Here is a 22,280-nt window from a genome sequence, read left to right on the forward strand (position 1 = left end):
TCCTTTTCCAAAGAATCTGGTCGTCGAACTTGCTTGTCCCTAGAATCCGGTCACGCGCGAACTCCCCCCCCCCCCCCCCCCCCCCGATTTCGACCATGCTATCCAAATCACTGTGGCGACAATCGCATTTGGCAACATCAAGATATTACGACGCATCTTGCGGAGTAAGTGATGACGTAGCATCAAAGAATGTTACATCTTACCTTATATCTTACAAATCTTTAATTGATAATAGTCTTACCTTATATCTTACAAATCTTTTTTTTTTTTTTTTTTTTTTGACAAGATTATATCTTACAAATCTGAGTATCTCCAATGGCAAGCTACAATGCTTTGTACCTTGCTTTTCCACATCAATTTCTAAGCTACAACACTTTTAAGCAACAAATCGTTCCAATGGTAAGCCACAACATATTGTAGTTTGCAAAAAATAAAATTTTAAAAAATAAATAAATAATTATACACATGTTACAATATGAGTGGAGTTTATTTGTCTCTTTTTCAATCAAGCATGTAGCTTGTTTTGGCTACAGCTGCTTGCATATTGCTCAATTTTTTGTTCTCCAATAGTAAGCATGTAGTTAGAAATTTTATTTAAATTGCAAGCAAGTCCTTATAGTTGAACCATGGAAGATGCTCTCAAGGATCAAGGTACGGAGTATTTGAAGTTGGAGATTTAATTACCTTGCGCTTCTATTACTCATATAAATTTAAAAAGTACTTCGTATTAGTTAGTGCTTCTCCCATGTTTTTTTTAGTTTACAACGTTTTGACCTTTATAATATTCACATACCTTAATTTGACCATCATACAGAATATATAGGTGAGGAACCAAAGAAAACAGATGACAACGATAAGAAATTGATGAACATAAAATTCGATCTTAAATCTTACTCCGTATAAGTTATAACTAAGCAAATATTTGAAGACGGAGACAACAGAATCACAAGATAAGACGAAGATTACATAACCATGATCATCCAATTATAAAATTGTAGTTGTTGATAATTAATTAAATCGTTTATCACGTCCTGCGTAGTACAACACTACGACGATTCTCGCTGTCCAACTTAGAAACTTAAACACAAGACATTTTTTATTCTCGGAGTAATAAATTGATTTGTTGATGGACGCCTTTGTTTGATTTATCTGCGAGATCCTCGTGCTCTCCTCACTCTTATTATTAGTTCTATAAATCTCTGCCTTTGCCACTCCTCTTTCTTCCCATTCTCTCTTTCTCTCTCTTCTTCAACTACTTTGATCTTAATCTCTCACTCTTTTGTAAGTAACTGATTTCTTCCATTTTTAGTTTTATTAAATCATCCCATTTTCTGATGATTTTCATTCAAATTTTCTTGTTTTTCACGCTCTGTCATCTTTGTTAAATTTTTGTTCATTGACTTTTTTTGTTAGGATGATTAAATGAAATGGGTTATGTTTCATTTCTCGATTTTCCGCGAAATAATGTTAAAGTTTTGATCTTTTTAGTTGTCATCGAATTTATGTGAATTTGGGTTGTTGTTGTTGTTGTTACATAATTTTCTGCTGTTTTTTGGGGTCATTCATAAAACATGATTGAATATTCTAGTAATTGTGTCAAATTTGATAATATGACTAATAATTTGGGTTTGTTTTTGTAGTTATTCGTCGACTTGAATTATGACTCCTGCACCAGATTCCAAGTCAATCAATCCCAAAGGTTAAATCTTTACTTCTATTGATTTGCATTTTTTTTTAATTGTTTTGTTTTTGATGTAGGACAGTGATGTAGACGAGATTTGGTCTCGGGTTTTGGGTAGTATCACCCTTAAGACGTTACTACTTAAGTTAGCTTTTACATGAATTACATTTACGATTGGCTTGCATTATGGGTCTTAAATGAATTGTTGTTCTTGCACATTTTAGTTTGTGAAGTGATTTATCCTGGTGTTTTGAAGTTAGTGATATATTCTGGTATTTTGTTTGGTTTGACTTTGAAGAAGCTTGATGATTATCTTATAATCTTGCACACACTAGATGTTACTTGTATGCTATATGAAATGAAATAAGACTTGTTATTTATTTTATTCCTAGTATTTCAAATGTGGGAAACAGATTTTGAAATTGAAGTAGACCTTTTTTTGTAAGAAACTAGTGGTTTTTAGTATGATTATTATTGATTTTAGAATAATTAGACCCCATTTTTTAAGAATAAATTAGTAAATTGGTTTTAGTATAATGCAAGGAATTATTGATTTTAGAATAATTAGAACCTCTTTTTTTTAAGAATAATAATTATTATTGATTATTAATGGTTTTAGAATTATGCAAGGAATTATTGATTTTAGAATAATTAGACCCTTTTTTTTTCCTAAGAAATTATTGATTCTTGAGAAAATTGATTTTGGTGTGGTAATGAATTATTTTAAATGACAACAACGTTGGAAGTTTTTTTTAACTTTCTTTTAAAGGTCAATTGTGAAAGCTATGGAAAAAATTATTTGGCCTTTTTTCGTTGTGTTTAGAAATCTGAAGCTTCTATTGGCAACAAAAGATCGTTCTAGTCTTTCACGAGTTATAGATTCTTGAGATTTGATACTTATATTGTCCATACAATTTTCTTGTTTTTTTCCATGCAGATGTATGCATTGTTGGTGTTGCACGTACACCCATGGGTGGTTTCCTTGGTACACTTTCATCCTTGACGGCCACTAAGCTTGGATCCGTTGCTATTGAGGGTAAGATTATGACTATTTATTGGATAGTCTTAGATTGTACTAGTTTTGCCGTTTTACCTTTTTAACAAAAAAATAAATTAATTGACTGATTTTCACTTGCAAAAAATGTAGGTGCATTGAAAAGGGCAAATATCGATCCATCCCTTGTACAAGAAGTGATTTTCGGAAATGTTCTTAGTGCAAATTTGGGTCAGGCTCCTGCAAGGCAAGCAGCATTAGGGGCAGGAATACCAAATACGGTGGTATGTACCACAGTCAATAAAGTTTGTGCATCAGGGATGAAAGGTATAGTGTGCACTATCATGTACCATTAAACAATCTTTACATTTAAGTTGAAATTTAAAACATATTTGCCTGTTTTCTTTGTTTACAGCTGTGATGCTTGCGGCACAAAGTATCCAATTGGGTCTCAATGACGTCGTTGTGGCAGGAGGCATGGAAAGCATGTCAAATGCCCCTAAATACATAGCTGAAGCCAGGTTGATGTTACATTTTTATCAATTCTAGTGTTTGTTCATATCCAATTACTTAATTGGTTGATTAACATCATAGAGTGCCCTTGGCCCTTCCTATCAATATAAATATACACCCCATAATGATATAATTAATAAATAGACGATGGAAGTGAAATTGTTAGGCAAATAATCAAAACAATGAATAGAAGGGCATTGTTATGCCATGCTCTGTGTATTACTTCAATGTTATGAATTTTGCATGAAAAATAACTACAGATTTGTTTATTAGTCAGTGTAGGAAAGTTATTTGCCTTGATATATGTAAAGCTCAACTTAACCTCTTTGTAAGCAAGGCTATGGTTGGGTGGGGTTGGCCCTCACTATAAAAACCTCTATGAACGGGGCTATCGCTTAGAAGACCACTTGGTGTGGTCGTGGTCTGGAGGAAGATAATCTTGACATATTTTACCACTGTGAATGAGCCTTTCTGTATTAACAGGAAGTATGAACATGGGGAAAACATTTTTCTGAATTATTTCTTTTTAGTCAAACACAATATCTTAGTGCATCAAGTGTCCGCAGTTGGAAATTTATGATGTAGATCTATGCCTGGTATAATCTAGCTTATATTACAGCTTTTGATTTGTCACACGTTAGTCCACATTTGAAAGTTTATAGCCGAAGCATCAATTTTGTAACACAAGGTGCTAAGTAAATTCTTATAAGGCTATGCCCTTGGTTGTTAAATTGACTATCTTCTAGTACTAAGTAAATTCTTATGAGGCTATGCCCTAGGTTGTTTAATCAGGTGTGACTGTGTGAGTAATTTTCACTTTACAGTCTGAACTCCATACAACTTTTGTCTTATGTACCTAGATCTGGTTGCATACTGATAAATTTTGATGGTCATGTTTGGTGAGTGGTGCGAACCTTATTAGACCGTTTCACATTACTATCTGAATGATGTATCATTGTATTATGTTTACCTGTCTAGAGCTGTTGTTCTCATGTCCCATAAGCTAGCGCATGTAAATATACATCTCACCTTAATATGCCAACATTTCAGGAAGGGTTCCCGTCTTGGACATGACACACTTGTTGATGGGATGCTCAAAGATGGTCTGTGGGATGTTTACAATGATTGTGGCATGGGAGTTTGTGCTGAATTATGTGCAGAACATCATGCAGTAACAAGAGAGGATCAGGTAAAGTCTTGACTTCATTTTTATTGCTTGTACTGTCCTACAAAGGGTAAATATGTCTTGCACTAAATAATTGCTTTTTGAGGGAATTATGCTAAAAGTTGGAGATAAGTTCATATTATCACCACAATTTATAATTAAATCTGTGTGGTAAAAGCTATTGCATTTCTTCTCTATTTCATACACTGAATAAATACTTGTTTTGCATGACTCAACAGGATAACTATGCTTGCCAAAGCTTTGAGCGTGGTGTTGCTGCTCAGGAGGCTGGTGCTTTTTCATGGGAGATAGTTCCCGTAAGGACATAACTTTGTGCTTATTATATTTTCATTCTGTTATGTGCGGTTGTTACATTCTGATGTATATGTATCGGTGCAGGTTGAAGTTTCTGGTGGAAGGGGAAAACCAACAACAGTTGTTGATAAAGATGAAGGCCCTACTAAGGTATAATAATGATAACTTACACTGTGAATGACATTTCATGTTAAAAAGAGTAACTAGTATGCGTACGTTAATGTTTGTGTATCCCTTTGTAATATTGATTGCTTGATGCTTTATGCCATTTCATTTATTTTACCAATAACCCGTTTCCTTTTCCTATTCAAATTTTCTTCTATGGCCTTCAAAATGCAATGACCTTTGTGGAGACTATTGACGTGGTCCTGTTGTCGCCAAGAAGTATCCCTTTTTAAGTAATTTCAATTTGTTTTATGAAAATAAAGTGAATGAAAAAATTAGTCAAGTGGCTCATTTCACTTGACTTGCACTGATTTGAGTAAAGCTTATAAGCTCTTTGGACTACTGATCATGACTTTACATCTGTATTCTGCTTAAGTTTTCATTATTGTTTATGCTATCTTTATCAGGGGCTACTTGAGTTCATCTAATTTCTTCTCTTGTGTGTTGCAGTATGACCCTGCCAAATTAAGAAAACTTAGACCAAGTTTCAAAGCAGATGGAGGCACTGTTACTGCTGGAAATGCTTCTAGCATAAGGTTTGTCATATGCTCTGCATATGTTCTTAATTTCCTTACTTGCACTACTATGAGATGTAACAGTCAAAAAATTTCATATGTCGAAAACACTTTATCATGGATATTGTGCTTTTTTTAGGTGATATATATCTAGGGAAAGTTGCAAACTTGCAGTGCATGCACTCTTTTCTAACAATTTTATTGTTTGATGACAGTGATGGTGCTGCTGCAATTGTTTTAGTGAGTGGACAGAAAGCACTAGAGCTTGGGTTAGAGGTGATTGCAAAGATTAGTGGTTATGGTGATGCTGCTCAGGTATTGCAAGAACTTTTTACTTCTAGTCAACATACTCTAGTTTTATGTAAAATTTTTGGAGAATTATTACCTATAAATAATATGTATTTTTTATATGCATTCTGAGTTTTGCCATCATGGTTTTGTTGTGTTACTAAATCCTAATTGATGGTCAGGCTCCAGAGAATTTTACGACAGCTCCTGCCCTCGCTATACCAAAGGCCATTTCTCATGCAGGCCTGAATGCTTCCCAGATTGATTACTATGAGATAAATGAAGCTTTCGCTGTAAGTGCTTTTTTTCTTTGTCATGCTTGAAGCTATGAGCCACTGTCAATCTGTCATTATTTTAATTAATCTTCTTCTGACATGAGCAGGTTGTTTCTGTTGCGAACATGAAATTGCTTGGACTTTCTGAGGTCAGTCTCTTGGGACCTAAAACTTATTGCACACTGAAAGAACAATGTTTTTGCGCTCAATTATTTTTGCATAAAGTTGTGTCATGTCCACATGACCACATCATTGTGCTGTTGTGGTTTCTTCATATGCTAACAAGGTTTTGAGCCTTTCGACTTGATGGTGTTTGTTGACGTTCTACCTTCAATTTTGCAGGAAAAAGTAAATGTGCACGGTGGAGCTGTGTCTTTGGGACACCCTCTTGGGTGCAGTGGAGCACGAATAATCGTGACACTTTTGGGGGTATAGCTCTATTTGCTCTTTTACGGTGTATATGTTTGTATAGTTTGGTGCAAGAATGTACCTCAAAATCATCTCATTTGACACAATCACAAATTTGTTATCCTCATGCGATGATTAGTGGGTATATAAGTATATTATGTATAAACGAATAATCAAAGTATCTGAATGCAACCCTTTTTTGGTTGGCTGGATCTTTTTTTACAGGGTTGTTATTGCCTCTTTCCCGATTGTAATTGTGTTGCTTTTACAGGTACTACGACAGAAAAGTGGGAAATATGGTGTTGCTGGTGTTTGTAATGGTGGAGGTGGTGCATCTGCTCTTGTTGTAGAGCTTTTGTAAGACAATATTTAAGGTAAACCCAAGCATTGGGCATCTTCATTCCTGCTTTTGGCCCTTATATGGTGTCAGTATATTTTAGGAGTATCATTTAGTGAAGAATACAAAACAAATTTGACTGGGAGAGAACTCTGAAATGTGTTGTATTATACTTTTACATTGCAGGCTTATTGAGGACTTGGCTCATCACAATATTGAAGGAGCAGTTAGAAATAAGTTGTATGCAACCTGTCATTGATGACATTTTTTATGCCCTTTATAAGGGTCCAATAATGCAAGAATTTTCTTAAATTACTTGTGGTACAAATGATTTTGTACGTTGGTAGCTTTTGGTTTTTTCGTGTTTGGAAGTTTAGATGACATGATGTAGAACTAGTGATTGTATTTGTTTTATGTTGTACTAGGACCGATTGAATGAACAAAAGCTGTATTCTTTGTATCTCATCCTAAAATTTCAGTCTATTCTTGATTTTTAGCAATAATAAGCTGAATGTTGATTCAATTGCGTATCGCAATTACGGAGTAACTTGAATGGTGAGTGTAAGTCCATCAATTGGATTATTAAACAGTTGGTATTGTGTTATTATCATCGACAGGCGAAAAGTGATGGTGTAAACTGTAAATAGTGGCAGCTAATCATTAATTAATTTGTAGGGGCCTAATTGCTCATCTTAGCCTATAATATTTTTCATAAATTTTGTTTATCACAAAGGTATTGAGTATGAAATATGAAATGCAATATTCATTTACGGAGTATTTGTTAGTACTATGGACATTATTATGAACATTAATTATGACCATTAATTATGGACATTCATATACATTTGGACATTTTTATACAATGAATACAACAATATATGAGCCTATAATATTTTTCATAAATTTTGTTTATCACAAAGGTATTGAGTATGAAATATGAAATGCAATATTCATTTAATTGCTAGTACTATGGACATTATTATGAAGATTAATTATGAGTTTATGACCATTAATTATGGACATTACTATACATTTGAAAATTTTATACAATGAATACAACAATATATGAAACTATAAAAATATAAATTAAAAAGATGGCATAGTATCAATTAATTATCTGTAATCATGAAACACTTGTGAGACTTTTCAATTACATCTCAAGAGTGTGGCTAACCAAATGTAAATAGAGATACAGGATTTACTTCTACAACACATGTTACAGACTACATGAGACTGAAACCAAAAAGATAAATAAATTCTCGACATACAGAGATAATTGCCGCCCAAACTTCTACTATGAACTACCTAACAAGAAAAAAAAAAAAAAAAAAAAAAAAAAAGGGAATGGCAAAAGCACAAAAGTGGGAACTGTATGAAGCTGCTCTAAAATTGGGGGCAAAAGGTATTCATTCACCAACAAAACACTAAACTCTGGATGTCCCAAGCTTGCGTTCAAACAGGCGTTTAAGCAGATAGACTTGGAGAACACTGGCCCCGATAAGTGCTGCTGATTCAAAGATTGCCTTATGGATAGCTCTTTTGCTCATTCCTTCGTTAACTGCATCCAAATCAGGCAAATTTCAAGTCATATTTCTCATGCTGTTAACAATGTGCACAAGAACTCCAGATTGCTAGGGAGAGAAAACTAGCTAAAAGATAATGGAGAGTACCACATTTCAATTTACAGTTCGCTCTATAACCAACAAGAGATAACTTTAAGTTTCACTCCCTAATGCACTTGAAAAGCGTGCAATTTAGGATGTTATTTGGTCATATAACTTCCAAGATAGGGAAGTAAATTCTAGGCAAGCTCAAAATGGGGATTACAACAAAATTTTCCAATTTCAATTTATTATGCACAAGCATAATTGCATAAAGAACAGCTCTTAGCTGAATTTTACATCGAACAATACATTATCAAAAGTTCATGGTATAGTTTTTCTACTATGCCCTCTTCCGAAACAAAAGCAAGGAAAGTGTCATATATAAAAATCACTACTTAAATGTTTAATCAAAATTGGCACAGGATTAAAACAAATCTGAAATATATCCAGTTCGCAGGGCCTAAAAGATGAACTAATCTAATACTTTCTCTCATAAATAATAATAGTATTCATAGAATAACATTTTCCTGATAATCTAGAGAGGCTTAAATCCTTATAATTGCATTTTTTTGGCAAGGTCTGATCATAAAAATTTTGAATTAAACCTACTTTTAGTTACTGTAAGGTTCACTTTTAGAATACACAGGAAACAGAAATTACTCTTATAGAAAGCATAAATTGAAATAAAAAATGTTCCCAAAGAACGTACTTATTGCTTGGCGATCGGTCTCAGCCTCCAACCAGTGCTGTTCAAACTGTATGTTGTAGAGAGCTTCCTCCAATTTATTGATCTGTTCATACACTGGACTCAAATGCTCTGCAAACACATTGGCCTTATAAGATTTTCCTTAAATGAAACAATAGAAAAAATTTGTTCAAATAAGGCCAATGTATTGAAATTGAACTATACCATCTTTTGCATGATGGTCAACATATCCATAGTGACCGGCAAGCACATCAAAATCTATGGTTTCATGATAAGGGGACCGATTAGTAAAGCAGAAGTTGTAGACCCCCTTCTTGTGGGCGATAAACTCAAACTTCTCACTAGTTTTGTCACGAGTGTCATGGATTTGTTCACCATCAGGTCCTTTCACCTGGAATCAAGTCAACATGCCAATAAACAGTAAGAGAAAAGTTTGCTATATTTTTCTAATAGTAATCTGTCCAAAGCATGAAGTTCAATTAAATGATGATTTGAATCATTAAACTCCACGTATAAAAATATAAATCTTACGGGGCTTTTTAACTAAAAGCCAAGTAAGGAGGAGTTTGAATTGAAACTACCATTTCGCTTTTGGTTGAAATAAAACCATAGACCGTTCGTATAGAACATCACGTACAAGTTCCATGAGACCAAAGGCTTTATTTGTGTTGGAGTGAGGAGCAAAAGGCTCAAATAGAAGTAAATCATACAAGTAGAATAGCAAGTAGAGACATTATGAAACTACTACACCCGCCACATGGGGCATGAAGCTGCTATAAGTGCCAGCACTCACAGTAATCCTTAAGAACCACATCTCCATTATCCTCTAATCAAAATAAAATATATACCTACGCTTCGGCATAAAGACGAGTTAGACGACTGCTTTCTCATCAGCCCACTCATATGACTCAATCACTGCTCTTTGATGTCCCAAATGACACCCAATTTCTAATAGAACCGCCAGTCTTCTGTGCTATAAAATTCGTCATTTATGGAATAGCTTCTACCAAGAATGTGACCTCTGGGATTTAGAACCTTATCCTCAATTAGGCCAAAGGAGGCAATTGTATCAGTCTCATTGTCCACACTTAAGATACTTTACTCACTGTGTTTTCTTCACAGAGATTTCTCCTAAAGTACTTGACTATGGATGTAGTGGTCTGTCAAGGTGATTTGTTAAGAAAAAAGGACCTCTACTGGTGCAGAGTCAGAAATTAGGCTTGAATACCCGCATTGCTCTATCTAAGTTAGCAAATTATTGTCATGTATTGCACTAGTGCGGATCATGGTTATAATGAGGTTTTATAATCCAGCCTGAATTTCTTTCTATAAAAAAGAGAGAGACAGAAAGTAATCAAGTACAACAACTCTGAAAAATATCTTCTTTCAAGTATGGAACCCCTGGGCTTTTTATGTGATTGTATCAAAAGGCCATCCCCTAACGTCATATATACTAAGAGAGAGGGGGGGGGGGGGGGGGGGGATCCAACGGATTCCAATCCATCTAGGATTCTAGGAGATAAAAGAGGAATTATTCAAATAAGATATTTCCTTGGTCAATGATGTAGATATCATATCCACTATTGCTTAATTTGGATATCTAAGGTAAAAAAAATATAATAATAAATAAATAAATAAATAAATAAACAAAATTTACTAAAATGGTAAATATAGTGACTACAAATCCAAAGTTAGCCCCTTCATCTCCCATACTCCAACTTTCCAAGTTGCCACAAACCTACTCCAGCAGAACTTAGCATCAAACTACTGACAAGCTACAAAAGTACATGATTGACTTGATCTTCATCACTTTCCCATACTCTCTGTTTCTTCAATCTAACATTCTCCAAATCCTTCAATCTTTCTCCTTTCTCACTCTTGCAAATTATCCTTCTGCATCTTTCTAAATTCTAAAAGCAGCAATCTCAGATGCTCTAGGAAAACCCACGGTGAAATTACTTTCATGTCTTTTAAAGATTGAGAATCTGGTTTGAACCTTCAAGGTGAGACATGGAGATAAGCTAAGACTTTAAAATAGCATGGGCCATACAATACATACTTCCTCTGTTTTTTTTTACTTGACCTGTTTCTTTTATCACGCTTGCCAATGCAAAACTTTAATGATTAATAACTTTAATTCTCCATAAGTAATAATTGTAAAATTTACATATTATGATAGTACTTACTGAGACGAATTCAAAAAGATCTTACACGAATATGTTTTTTCTTGCATATTATTCACAAAAGACGGTCAAAGGAGGGGTGATGAATAGTGTAAAAGTCAAAGCGGGTCAAGTAAAAAAGAACGGAGGAAGTATCTTGTAAGTTGTAAGCACAACTACTCAAAACTCGTGTAAAGGTGCCAACACCTTGAAAACAAAAATTATATTGATTACTGCTGCTTTGATAACCATACAAAATCTTCAATTCATTATATGTACTTGAAAAGTTGAAACTTGCAAGTATAACTAGTATCACATTAGATTTCCATTGAAAAAGTCAGTCAGTCAATCAGACGGACTAGGCCAATTTAATTAAGCGAGTGATATTCATATCAATTAAAAAAAAAAAAAAAAAAAAAAAAAAAACACCTGTGTACCTATTAAAATCTTTGATTTCTCTTATGGAAAGAAATATAGAAGATATATATAGAAGAGAGGATCAAAAATCTTGAAAAGCTACCAATAGGTTTTAAAATTAGTCAGCAATTACTATAAGCCATACATTCATTAAAGAGGAGAAAGATACCAGCTCTGAAAGTTTCTTCAGCAAGTCAGCAACACGTCGCTAAGTCATCATGATTAAAAAAAATCACATCCTACTTGATTCTGTAAGCATTTTTCATGTTCCTGACAACATTTACCCACTGGCAAACCCAATAAGGGGTTGACCACCTCAAACTTGGATGGATTATAAGTTCCTCAATCCTCACAGCCAAACATACACTCATCCATCACAGTAAAATCAACACGATTTTTCTACCGTGCATTCCACATTTCCACCACACCAACTTGACAGCTATATCCTATGTAAAGAGAATATGAAGTGTAGGATTTGTCCATAGATGACAACTTATATTGGGTCTCGCCTCTTATTAAATGAAACCCTTGTTGTTCACTCATCCTTGGTTCTAATGGATGCTAATGGGCTAAAGTAGCAACTTTTCTTCTAACAAAATTCAAAAAGGGGCTAGCACATGGATTTATAATTACACAATCTCCCTCTTCATCATCTAAACGATATCCTCTATATTTATATAGCCCGAGAACACGACATGAAACAGCATTCAAACAATAACACAATAACCTAATCAAAAAACCGCCTTCGACAGCAATGGTAGTTCACATACCTAATAAAAATTAATTCCAAATCCAAACATAAATTCAATTTTTGTTTCCCTAACATATATTCAATTGTTGTTTCCCTAACATAAATTCAATTGTTGTTTCCCTAACTTAAGGTAAGTAAATCACAATGCAATAACAAAATCATAAAATTAAACCAAAACCCATCAACAAAATCAAGTCTTGAACATAAAATTCATTAAATAATAGAAAATTCAACAAAACCTAAAAATAAAAAAAAATAAAAAAAATGAGATAAAGAAGAAGAAAAATACCACAAGATCAACGCCACCTTCATTGTCACGATGCCAAGGAGTATCAGCTTTGATAACAACAAAGGAAAAGTGAAGAGTATCACCTTCATATTCAACCTTATGAGAAAAGCATTCTTCTCTATCAATCACAAATCTTAATCCATTTACTCCTTTTAATATTCTTATACTCCATAACATAATAATTATAATACCCATCAAATTTTTCTTCATCCCCATCTTTTTCTTCTTATTCTGCATCAATAAAACATGAATATAATCAATAATTGAACAAAATAAGTCAAAAGATAGAAACTTTGAAGTAATTAGAATCTGGGTAAAGCAGAATTGAGCAAATTACCTCTTAAATTAAACCAAAAAAGTTGCTTGAATTTGGAATAATAGGGATTTTTTTTGTTTTGTTTTATTGATCTGCAAGATTATGAATTTGATTGAAGTTAAAGTTTTTGGCTTTTTGAGGTTGGAAACTTAGAACATCCCAACCCCTCTTTTTTTTTTTAATTTTTTTGGTTTTTTATTTTTTTAGTTTTCTAAATTATGAGAGGAAGAGGAAGAAAAGGGCATGAGAGGGGCGGTACTTTTGAAGGGTTTGAGTTAATACGTATTTTCATGATGTGGCGAATTCTCATTGGTGTTTATGAACAAACAAGGGACAGTATAAGCTAACTCAATGTTTTACTTCAAACTTCAAATGCTTGGAATCGAATTGGAATTCCTTTATTCAGTACTACCCAAAGTAACCAATTAATCATCAAATATTTGTGGGTAATTTGTTTTTATTTAACTAGGTCCGAGTAGGAGCCGAAGGAGAATTTGCCACATATAAATGGCCAAGTTCCATCCTAAAAGCAATTGGTGATAGGTGGAATAGTCTCACCGTTTTTACATGTTAGTCATTCTCTTCATTTCAAAAAAAAAAATGTGAGATTACTTTTTTTTTTTTTTTGACGGGTTTAATGTGAGATTACTAGTTTCAACTCAGTTGTGATTTTTTTTTTTTTAATGTTTTCCTATACATGTGAGCTACGTTTCATCTTGCAATGTGAATATGTCACAAGTTTTGTCGTTAGACCCTCTTTGAATTCCAACATGAGGTCAAAGGCGCTGTTTAGGCAATTACAAATTTACAATTCTATTGAGCTACTAGTTCCAAAAAAAAAAAAAAAAAAAAAAAAAAATTAAAATCTTCAAATCATTTTCATCTTGCATTCTTCAAATCATTGAACCCTCTCTTACTGGGTGTCGACAATAGATTAAGATCGTTAGCTTTAATACCATGATAACATTAAATATATGTACTCACTCAATCATACATTGAATCTTAAGATAATTAAGCATAAACCTATTATGCTCTTAATACATTAATTATATCTAGGGATGTCAGTGGCGCACGGGTCGAGCAGGAGACCCGCCTCATCTCCGCCGGAGGGATGTGGATAAAATCATACCCGCCATGGATGATGGGATAGAGTGAATTTTAGGTTTTACTCGCCCCACTTCGTAACCGCCCATACCCGCATCCATGTATTTTAAAAATAAAATTATACACTTTTATATATTACTTCCTCCGTCTTTTTTTACTTAACCCGTTTTGACTTTTACACTATTTATCAACTCATCTTTAACCGTTTTTGTGAATTATATGTAAGGGAAAACATGTTCATGTGGGATCTGGTTAGAATCGTCTAAATAAATACCATCAAAATATATAACTTTTATAATTTTTATTTGTAGAGAATCAAAGTTATTAATGGTCAAACTTGTGCATTGCCAAGCGTGATAAAAGAAACAAATCAAATAAAAAGAACGGAGGAAGTATCTCATAAAACAATAAAATTAAGTAAAATGAAATAGTAAACATAATACTTTGTAATAGACTTATAAAAAAAATAAAAAATAAATAAAATAAAATAAAAGTGTAATATTAATAATGATTTTTTCTTTTATTGTAATTTTTTTTTCTTTTATTGTAACATATATTATGTAGGTGTGGATATCTAAGTGTGGGTGGTGAGGTGTATGGGGATAGTTTTGAAATTATACCCGTCAAGGTAGGGATGAGGATGAATTTTGGACCCACCGTGGGGATGGAGATGGGGATGAGAATGTTAGGTGAGGATTGAGTTGGAATCTAAGCTATTCTGTTTTTCTTATGGAAAAACACCTCTTATGAAATATTAGCTTTTTGAAGTAAAATCAAACTCAAATCCAATAATAGTTCACTTTAATCATGATTATGATTTTTCAAAAACTTTTGCATGCTCCCGGTTTACAATAATTTTATTATACATCGAACATTTTACGAAAAGTGACCCTATTATCTTACAAAAGTGACCCTTTTATCTTACAAAAGTGACCCCTTTTTTCACAAAAATGATCTTTTTTTCACAAAAATGACCCTTTTTTACAAAATTGACCTTTTTTTCACAAAACAGACCTTTTTTATTCACAAAAGTAACCCTTTTTCACAAAAAAAAAAATTAAGCTACATATGCAAAACAGAGTATCAAAATCAACAAAAATTAACAATAGTCATGAAAAAATAGTACAATCACTTAAACAAATCGAAATAATAAAGATCAACATCACATAACAACAAAATCAATAAAATATATTTTTTAAGAAAAATGTACATGCATTTAGATCAACTTCTTCAAAAATCGGGCAACAAAATTACAAAAAAATTACTGAAAAAAGGTTTGAAAAAAGATTGACATCATTGCTGGTGGGTGTGGGGTGGTTGGTGGCCGCATTTAGATCAACTTCATCAATCAGATAAGTAGTCTTCTTCTTCATTGCATTTTTCATGAGTTAAAATTACTAAAAAAAGATGAAAGCAATCCAATTAAAATTTCTAACAATCAAGAACAAAACTACAGCATACTAGGATAAAGAAGGAAGAAAGCAAATTAAGAGTGAGAAATTTTAATTGAATACTGGGTGAATCGCCGGAAAACGGAAAGGAAGAGAGGAGAGAGAAAACTAATGTTATAATTGTGGGTGAAATTTTTTTTGCTTGTATGAAGGAGCTGAGGGAAAACTTTCCCCTTTCATAGTGTCATACAATAAATAGTGTACACCGGATTTTTTTTAAACATTTGTGATGATTTTTAGAGCAAAGCCAAACTCAAATTCGTTTTTATCCCTATCTTTGGGCACAAGGAGAACTAACATTGTCTCATGACACAAGAAAGTGCCAATAAATCGTCATTATATTTTTCATCTTCAAAGAAGATTTATTATCCTTATTGTGACCACATATAACATACAAATCTAGCAAGGTTTCACCCTAAACCCAATTGGTTATAGGTAAAGTAACACACTTACGCACTAGTAATATATGTTAGTCAATCTCCCCCTATTTTCTTAAAGTGAGTTAACTAGTTCCAACTCACATGTGAATTAGTTTCCCAACACAATAATTTTTTATAACCCCATCACTTAATAATGCTTACTACTTTGCATACATATTTTTAATTCACTAAGTTTGACTTTAAAATGGGACAACAGTTAATATCCTAAATTATTAAGGAAATAAAGGGAGGGGGACCAAAGTAGAATGACTAACAAAAGACAATTAGATGGGTGTGCAAATAGTGTAAAAATGAAACAGTAAAAAACAGAGTTAGTATTGTAAACAAAAGTGTTTGTTATAGTAATTGCAGAAGAAAAATATTTAAAATAGCAAGAGATGCATCAGAGATAACACTGATAAACGAAGAATATACATATACAACTACTAACATAATCACTCAGGCATTAAAACGCCATATGCACATCTACAACTTCAGGTAAGACGGTGCTCGATTTAGTGTACTATGCAGCTCACATAATTCACTAGAGGCTTGGGCTGTGTATCTCTACTTCTATATTGCTATCCGGAATACTGCTAGCCGTGATAACATTAATTACAAACATTACTGAACAGTTTGGTTAAGTTAATATGAACAGTTTATCTATGCTTCCATCTATCATACATACTACATTCAGTTTGTAAGATTCTACACAATACTCGTGTTAGGCATCCAGGATGCGTTGCTCCTCCAAGGCCAACCTTTTGGACAATTGCTGTTGATGGGAAGTAAAAGCTAGATATAAATCCCTTAGCTTCTCTGCCTTGCTGTATTCCTCACTTCCTGACTGAACAACTCTCAATCCATCACCGGCTGACTGCTGTCTTTCATCCTGTAAATGAGTACATGCTCATAGGAATAAATACATGTCATAGCAGTAATGATATAGGAGGGCACAAAAGTGGTGAAACAAGACCAAAAACTTGAGATCAAAAGAGATTCTGACCTTGAAATCTGGTTCCAAACACCAAAACGAAGGCCTCACTGATTCAGTCGCTGAAGTATCCGACACAATCCATGGTCTGAAGCAACAAATTGTCATTAATTAGAAAAGTAGAGTGAATTCACTGAACTGTAGCCAAAAAAAACAAAATTACAGCTACTCTCTTTGCAAGTGCCCTGGGTTTTAAATTGTCAGCAAACAAAACTACAAAAGTGATTATTAAAGGCAAAAACCAAAACAAAGAGCAAAGATCAATTTGTAGTAAAGTGAAGAAATATATTCTGAAGATTATTCCATTGAAATCATGGGCATTCTCGAAATCAAATGAGATAATTGTATCTACCTTCCCTTTGATGATGTGATCATCTGATCTGGTTTAACCAGAAAATTACACAACCTCTCGAGATCCTCAGCACGATTAACAACAAGGGCTCCTCTAGTATATGGCTCTGCAGACAAACTCAAGAGGACAAAGGCTTCAATTTCAAGACCAGTCTCTTCTAATATAAATTCCACAATTGTTGAACGAGATATGTCCTTCTCCAAGTTCTCAACCACAATAAAATAGCGTGCTTCTGTATCTTCTACTTCAGTCTCTTCTTTATCCCTCCCTCCCAAACCGATGCTACACACATCTGCCACCAATTTGTCCAAAGAGTAGAAATAATTATCATCATTTAGCCTTTCCTTAGCATGAACATTATCTCCTCCCCCTCCAAGATCTACATCTTCATTCTTTTCATGGCCATTATTTCCTGTTTGGAAAAGGCAGCACAATCAGAAAGGCAAAACTTGTCTTTGCAAAAAATATCAACACCACTAATCAAAGCACGAGTTCCAAACCTTCATCAAATGGCACTATACTTCCCATATATCTTTCGTCTTCCAAATTCTACAGAATAATAAGGGAAAATCCATCAAACAAATACCATTAGGATAGCTCTGGTTCATTTAAGTTCTAGCACAGTGAATAATTCCAACAGTAAATGAACAACTTGCCTGAATAACATTCCAGCATTGGCAATTTAAAGAGGTAGGACTTTCTTCCTTAGATGTTACATCCTCACTGATCAACTTAGAACAAGGTGAAATTATTCCTTGCTTCCACTTGGCTAACTCCAAAAAGCAAGCAACCCGTGGATCAAGCCGAGGAGGCTGGATTGGGCAAAGATCTTCAACTCTTGCTGTTGTCAGTGTCCCAGCTTTTGGACCATGCAGCCATGAAAGAATAACAGTGCATGAGCACTTCTCTGTTTCATCCACAATAGTATGCTCCTCACGCTTCACCTATTCCAGAATACATGTAGAAAAATAAACCCCAAGCAGATTTATGATACATTTTATCTTAATACGACCAAGCACAAGTTGAATAGAAGCATTTAAAACTGGGAGTGGAGCAGCAGAGTAGCACCTCTTCAACTCATATGAAGAAAGGCTACCTACTTAAATTACCCTCTCTGCCTAACGAAGGCATCTAATTCTCCAGTTTGAGATGTTAAAAAACTTACTGTTATCTGGCCAATGTGTTGCTAGCCAACAACTTTAATAGATACGAAGTAACAAACTTATGAGAACTGAGATGTTTAGCGTAAGAAAATGATGTACGCTGCACTATTGCCTCAATAGAAACAGAAAATCCTACAAAAGCCTGGCATATCTTTCATTGGTTAATAATCTTAATCTTGTCCTTGATAGTTGATTCTTTATGATAATTTCCTCTTTAAATTCACTTTCCTTCTCTTGGGACAGCTTTTAAATTAACTGAACCTAACAAGTTAGGAAGTTTAAATTGATAGCAACGATATTACAATGAAGAAAGACATCAGCCACATCCCACATGTATATATGATGCATTACTTACTGTCTTAGCATAATCCCAAACAGAATGATGCGAGTTCTCGAATGAACAGCTAACAAGATAACAAAAGGTTACTATATCAAGTAAAATCCTAGCACATAATCTAGATACAAAAGTGAATGAAATACCCTGTCCCTCAAAAAAGTGCATTTAAGTTTTGACCTCAATTATTACAATTATAATATCGTAGTTAAACTACAGAAATACTTGCGTGGACCTGGTCCACAATAATATTATTGTGGACCCGAGGTTTATACACTCGCAACTGACATTATATTAAACATAGTGACCCTTATTTTTGACATAGTAACCTTATTTTTAACATAGTAACCTTTATTAAAAGTTGTATAACGTTTAATACTATTGTGAACTTGAAGTACGACGTTATGACCCTAATTTTAACATAGTGACCTTTATTATTTATATTGACCTTATAAAATATTTCATTAAAAAAATTAACCTCTTAATATTACCAAAATGACTTTTATTTTCAACAGTGACCTTCATTTTATTATAGTGACTTTTTTTTTATTAATAAAACAATCACAATGTCTCTAATGTTAGTGGTCCACAATAAATTAGTGTGAACCAGGTCCATTTAAGAATTTGTAAACTATAAATGTTAAAAAATCCTATTTAAGACAGATAAAGAATTGTTACACATATTCAGTGCAGTTTAAAACAAATCTATGGTAAAATCTAGAGAAGTCAAACTACCAGAGTTGGATATTTTTCCTTGAATCTAACAATTAAATTCATTTTGTTTAAATTTGTGGCAACCAAGTAAATTAGAAGCAGCACAATTGATTTGTACCATGTCCATACGGCCATACCAATACTCCTTTTTAAAAAATGGGAAAAAATACATATATTACGGTCATACGGTGTACATTTCATGGCCCATTTGTTAAGTGCTAACAAATGCAGGTTTTATTCATGATTTTGAAAGTTACTTAGTGACGAAAATATCATGCTAAATTGCCAATATCTACATAAATGCTAGTACTCCTAAATTTTCTTCCTAAATTTTCATTATCATCCATTACCACCCTATATGAGCTATTGATTGCTGGTGGAAAATTATGAAGCATTCTAGAGTACTAGGGGTGTTCTATCTCCAATACTCCATGATTCCATGAACAAGAGCTTTCCTTGTAAAATTGTATACGAACACAAAAATATTATCATTCTCATGATTTAAACTAACCAAATGAGCCATTAGTATAACAATCTCCTTGTCAAAACCGCCTTCAACGCCAAAATGGTACATTATGATCTCTAAAATCCATACATAGTTCAAATTCATAAAGGTCACAATATATATGGAAGCCATTGAAATCAAACACGACCTAACCCAAACACAAACACCGTCGACAAAACCAATACCACACATAGTTCCAATTCCTAAAGGTCACAACATATATGGAAGCCATCGAAAGCAAACACGACCTAACACGAACACAAACACCGTCGACAAAACCTCCCTACACAAGCAGTCATATAACCTTGTCACTCATTCCAAGGTAAAATTAGTCTAAACCACAAAGCCCCACAATTTCAGGACAAACCAAACCCTTAATCAAAACAACCTCTTTATTAAATTAATCCACTATTATTATATTCTCACTCCAAGGTAAAATTAGTCTAAACCGCAATCAACCCACAAATTCAGGACAAACCAAACCCTTAATCAAAACAACCTCTTTATTAAATTAATCCACTATTATTATATTCTCTATGATTACTTTAGCAACAACATTATTACAAACACATAATCAAACAAGATTAATATCATACACCACCAAAAAAAACACAAAACATGAAAAAGACTAAAACTTTGAACAAATTAAAGAGAGAGAGAAAAACCCCTTCAACAATGGCGTCATAAAAGCGGCGATCATCACGGCAAATAACGGAATTCATCAAAGCACAAACCCTCATACCAACTTTGACCTTTACACAATCCGAAGCTTCTAGCTGCAAAGTCAACGGCCGGAATCTTCGCCGGAATTCGGAAATTTGACCGGAAGATGAGAATTCAGTAGTGTGGAATTCCAAGTCGTGGTCATCTGGGAATTCGATGAATTTGACGAGTAAAGTTTGGTTATGAAGAATGAGTTGAATGTTGTACCAGGCGTCGTCTTCGAAGTTGCGGAATTCGATACCGGGGCCTATTGGAGGGGCTTCGCCGGCGCCGGTGGTGGTGGTGGTGGGTTGTTTGGGTGTTTTGCGTTTTTTTACGCCCATTTTTGGTTGTAGTGTTGAGAGGAGAGTGAGTGAGTGAGTGAGAGAGTGGAAGCAGGAGTGTAGGAGTGCTACTGTGGTGTGCCTGGTATCATGGAAGAATGGAAGATGAATGTGGTTTTGACTGTTTTTAGGGAGTACGTGTGTCCACAAATCACGTTTTACTCCCTCCATTTTTTAATACTCGCTCTATTTCTATTTTTTATATTTTTTATTTATTTTACTTTGACTAATGTTTGTGGTTTATACATAAGAAAAAATATAGTCTTGTGGGTACTTGTTGGAATCGTCCCAATAAATAGATTATTAATTTTTATTTGTTAGAATTTATACTTATTGATAATTAAAGATATAATTGATCAAAGATTAGCATCGACATACGTGCCCAAGAGAAATGGAGCAAGTATTTAAAAACGGAGGGAGTAGTGTACATTTTTCACTTTTCATGGCCTCATGGGATTAATGTTCTATTTATCTACTTTTACATTTTAAATTATTTGAATTTTTTTTTTTTTTGAAAGCAAATTATTTGAATTTATTAAAACTCATAAATTCATAATTAGATTTATGAGTATTTTAAAGGTAATTTGATCAAAGAAAATCATTATCATAATTTATTTTTACCTAATTAATAAAACTTAAAATGAGTGAAAATAAGGTGAACAAAAAATTAATTGAGGCAAGGTATAATAATAAATTTTAACAAAAAAGTAACATTTTATAAAGCTTTGAATACCATAGTACGAAGTATTTTATAGTCCCTTTGTTTCGTAATAATCGCAACACTTTCCTTTTAAATATGTTATGACCCATTACTCCCTTCATCCCCTTTTGATAATCTCTTATGGGCATTTTCACGGAAATTAATAAACACAAATAAGAATAGTTGAAGTACATTGAAAAAGTAAATTGACATTGGATATGCAAAAAAGGAGAGAGTGAAAGTAATAATAGTACATGGAAAAACAAAATTTACATGGGAAATTTAATTTTGCACAAGTATTATTGCTAATTGGAGGGAATTTTGGTAAAAAATTAATATTAATGGTTGTTGGAAAAAGCAAATGGAGTGAATATTTTGGGACTAAAATTTGCCCATAAGGGACTATTAAAAGGGGACAGGGGGAAAATTATTTTTATTTTTATTTATTTTTTTTTGAGAAATTGACCCATTACTATTTTATTATTTCTATCTCCCACCAACCCCACTAACACTACTTTTTAATTATTTCTATTTCTTAAAAACAATTATCACCTCTGTTTATTATTATGTGCAACAAATATTTTAGAAAGTAGAGAA

The 22,280-nt window shown here is 33.5% G+C and overlaps 4 protein-coding genes across 4 annotated transcripts; 1 reads left to right on the forward strand and 3 right to left on the reverse strand.

Moving 5' to 3' along the window:
* Positions 1 to 1,053: 1,053 nt before the first annotated feature.
* On the forward strand, positions 1,054 to 7,146 carry LOC145619074 (acetyl-CoA acetyltransferase 2). The gene is made up of 15 exons (XM_081673672.1): positions 1,054 to 1,281; positions 1,641 to 1,699; positions 2,619 to 2,717; positions 2,829 to 3,002; positions 3,091 to 3,196; positions 4,239 to 4,377; positions 4,593 to 4,670; positions 4,753 to 4,818; positions 5,284 to 5,369; positions 5,564 to 5,663; positions 5,819 to 5,929; positions 6,019 to 6,060; positions 6,254 to 6,340; positions 6,591 to 6,693; positions 6,843 to 7,146. Exons 2-14 carry the CDS (start codon positions 1,660 to 1,662, stop codon positions 6,678 to 6,680), a joined length of 1,218 nt encoding a protein of 405 aa, XP_081529798.1. The 5' UTR covers positions 1,054 to 1,281; positions 1,641 to 1,659; the 3' UTR covers positions 6,681 to 6,693; positions 6,843 to 7,146.
* A 596-nt stretch (positions 7,147 to 7,742) lies between these two features.
* On the reverse strand, positions 7,743 to 13,087 carry LOC145620196 (transmembrane emp24 domain-containing protein p24beta2-like). The gene is made up of 5 exons (XM_081674825.1): positions 12,923 to 13,087; positions 12,586 to 12,816; positions 9,171 to 9,357; positions 8,970 to 9,077; positions 7,743 to 8,214 (listed from the first exon to the last, which is right to left on the reverse strand). The coding sequence occupies exons 2-5, from the start codon at positions 12,799 to 12,801 to the stop codon at positions 8,081 to 8,083; spliced, it is 645 nt and encodes a 214-aa protein (XP_081530951.1). The 5' UTR covers positions 12,802 to 12,816; positions 12,923 to 13,087; the 3' UTR covers positions 7,743 to 8,080.
* A 3,210-nt stretch (positions 13,088 to 16,297) lies between these two features.
* On the reverse strand, positions 16,298 to 17,766 carry LOC145621502 (uncharacterized). The gene is made up of 4 exons (XM_081676232.1): positions 17,722 to 17,766; positions 17,222 to 17,633; positions 16,882 to 16,957; positions 16,298 to 16,767 (listed from the first exon to the last, which is right to left on the reverse strand). Exons 1-4 carry the CDS (start codon positions 17,747 to 17,749, stop codon positions 16,600 to 16,602), a joined length of 684 nt encoding a protein of 227 aa, XP_081532358.1. The 5' UTR covers positions 17,750 to 17,766; the 3' UTR covers positions 16,298 to 16,599.
* Positions 17,767 to 17,829: 63 nt separating this feature from the next.
* Positions 17,830 to 21,060, reverse strand: LOC145619042 (uncharacterized). Its single transcript, XM_081673637.1, has 2 exons — positions 20,603 to 21,060; positions 17,830 to 18,165 (listed from the first exon to the last, which is right to left on the reverse strand). Exons 1-2 carry the CDS (start codon positions 20,981 to 20,983, stop codon positions 17,830 to 17,832), a joined length of 717 nt encoding a protein of 238 aa, XP_081529763.1. The 5' UTR covers positions 20,984 to 21,060.
* Between the last annotated feature and the right edge of the window lie 1,220 nt (positions 21,061 to 22,280).

This window comes from Chenopodium album, chromosome 27 (genome assembly GCF_948465745.1).
Source record: "Chenopodium album chromosome 27, dcCheAlbu1.1, whole genome shotgun sequence".
In the NCBI taxonomy this organism is placed as follows: Eukaryota; Viridiplantae; Streptophyta; class Magnoliopsida; order Caryophyllales; family Amaranthaceae; genus Chenopodium; species Chenopodium album.

Coding starts and splice junctions, on each gene's coding strand:
- LOC145621502 (XM_081676232.1), bottom strand. CDS start 17,749: ATGGGAAGTATAGTGCCATTTGATGAAG. Junction 17,634..17,721: donor TATAGTGCCATTTGATGAAG/GTTTGGAACTCG, acceptor TTTTCCAAACAG/GAAATAATGGCCATGAAAAG. Junction 16,768..16,881: donor GTTTGGAACCAGATTTCAAG/GTCAGAATCTCT, acceptor ACTCATTTACAG/GATGAAAGACAGCAGTCAGC.
- LOC145620196 (XM_081674825.1), bottom strand. CDS start 12,801: ATGGGGATGAAGAAAAATTTGATGGGTATTATAATTATTATGTTATGG. Junction 9,358..12,585: donor AAGGTGGCGTTGATCTTGTG/GTATTTTTCTTC, acceptor ACTTGATTCCAG/GTGAAAGGACCTGATGGTGA. Junction 8,215..8,969: donor GACCGATCGCCAAGCAATAA/GTACGTTCTTTG, acceptor ATTTGGATGCAG/TTAACGAAGGAATGAGCAAA.
- LOC145619042 (XM_081673637.1), bottom strand. CDS start 20,983: ATGGGCGTAAAAAAACGCAAAACACCCAAACAACCCACCACCACCACC. Junction 18,166..20,602: donor ATGACGCCATTGTTGAAGGG/GTTTTTCTCTCT, acceptor ATTCTGGAATAG/GTGAAGCGTGAGGAGCATAC.
- LOC145619074 (XM_081673672.1), top strand. CDS start 1,660: ATGACTCCTGCACCAGATTCCAAGTCAATCAATCCCAAAG. Junction 2,718..2,828: donor TGGATCCGTTGCTATTGAGG/GTAAGATTATGA, acceptor CAAAAAATGTAG/GTGCATTGAAAAGGGCAAAT. Junction 4,671..4,752: donor TTTCATGGGAGATAGTTCCC/GTAAGGACATAA, acceptor GTATCGGTGCAG/GTTGAAGTTTCTGGTGGAAG.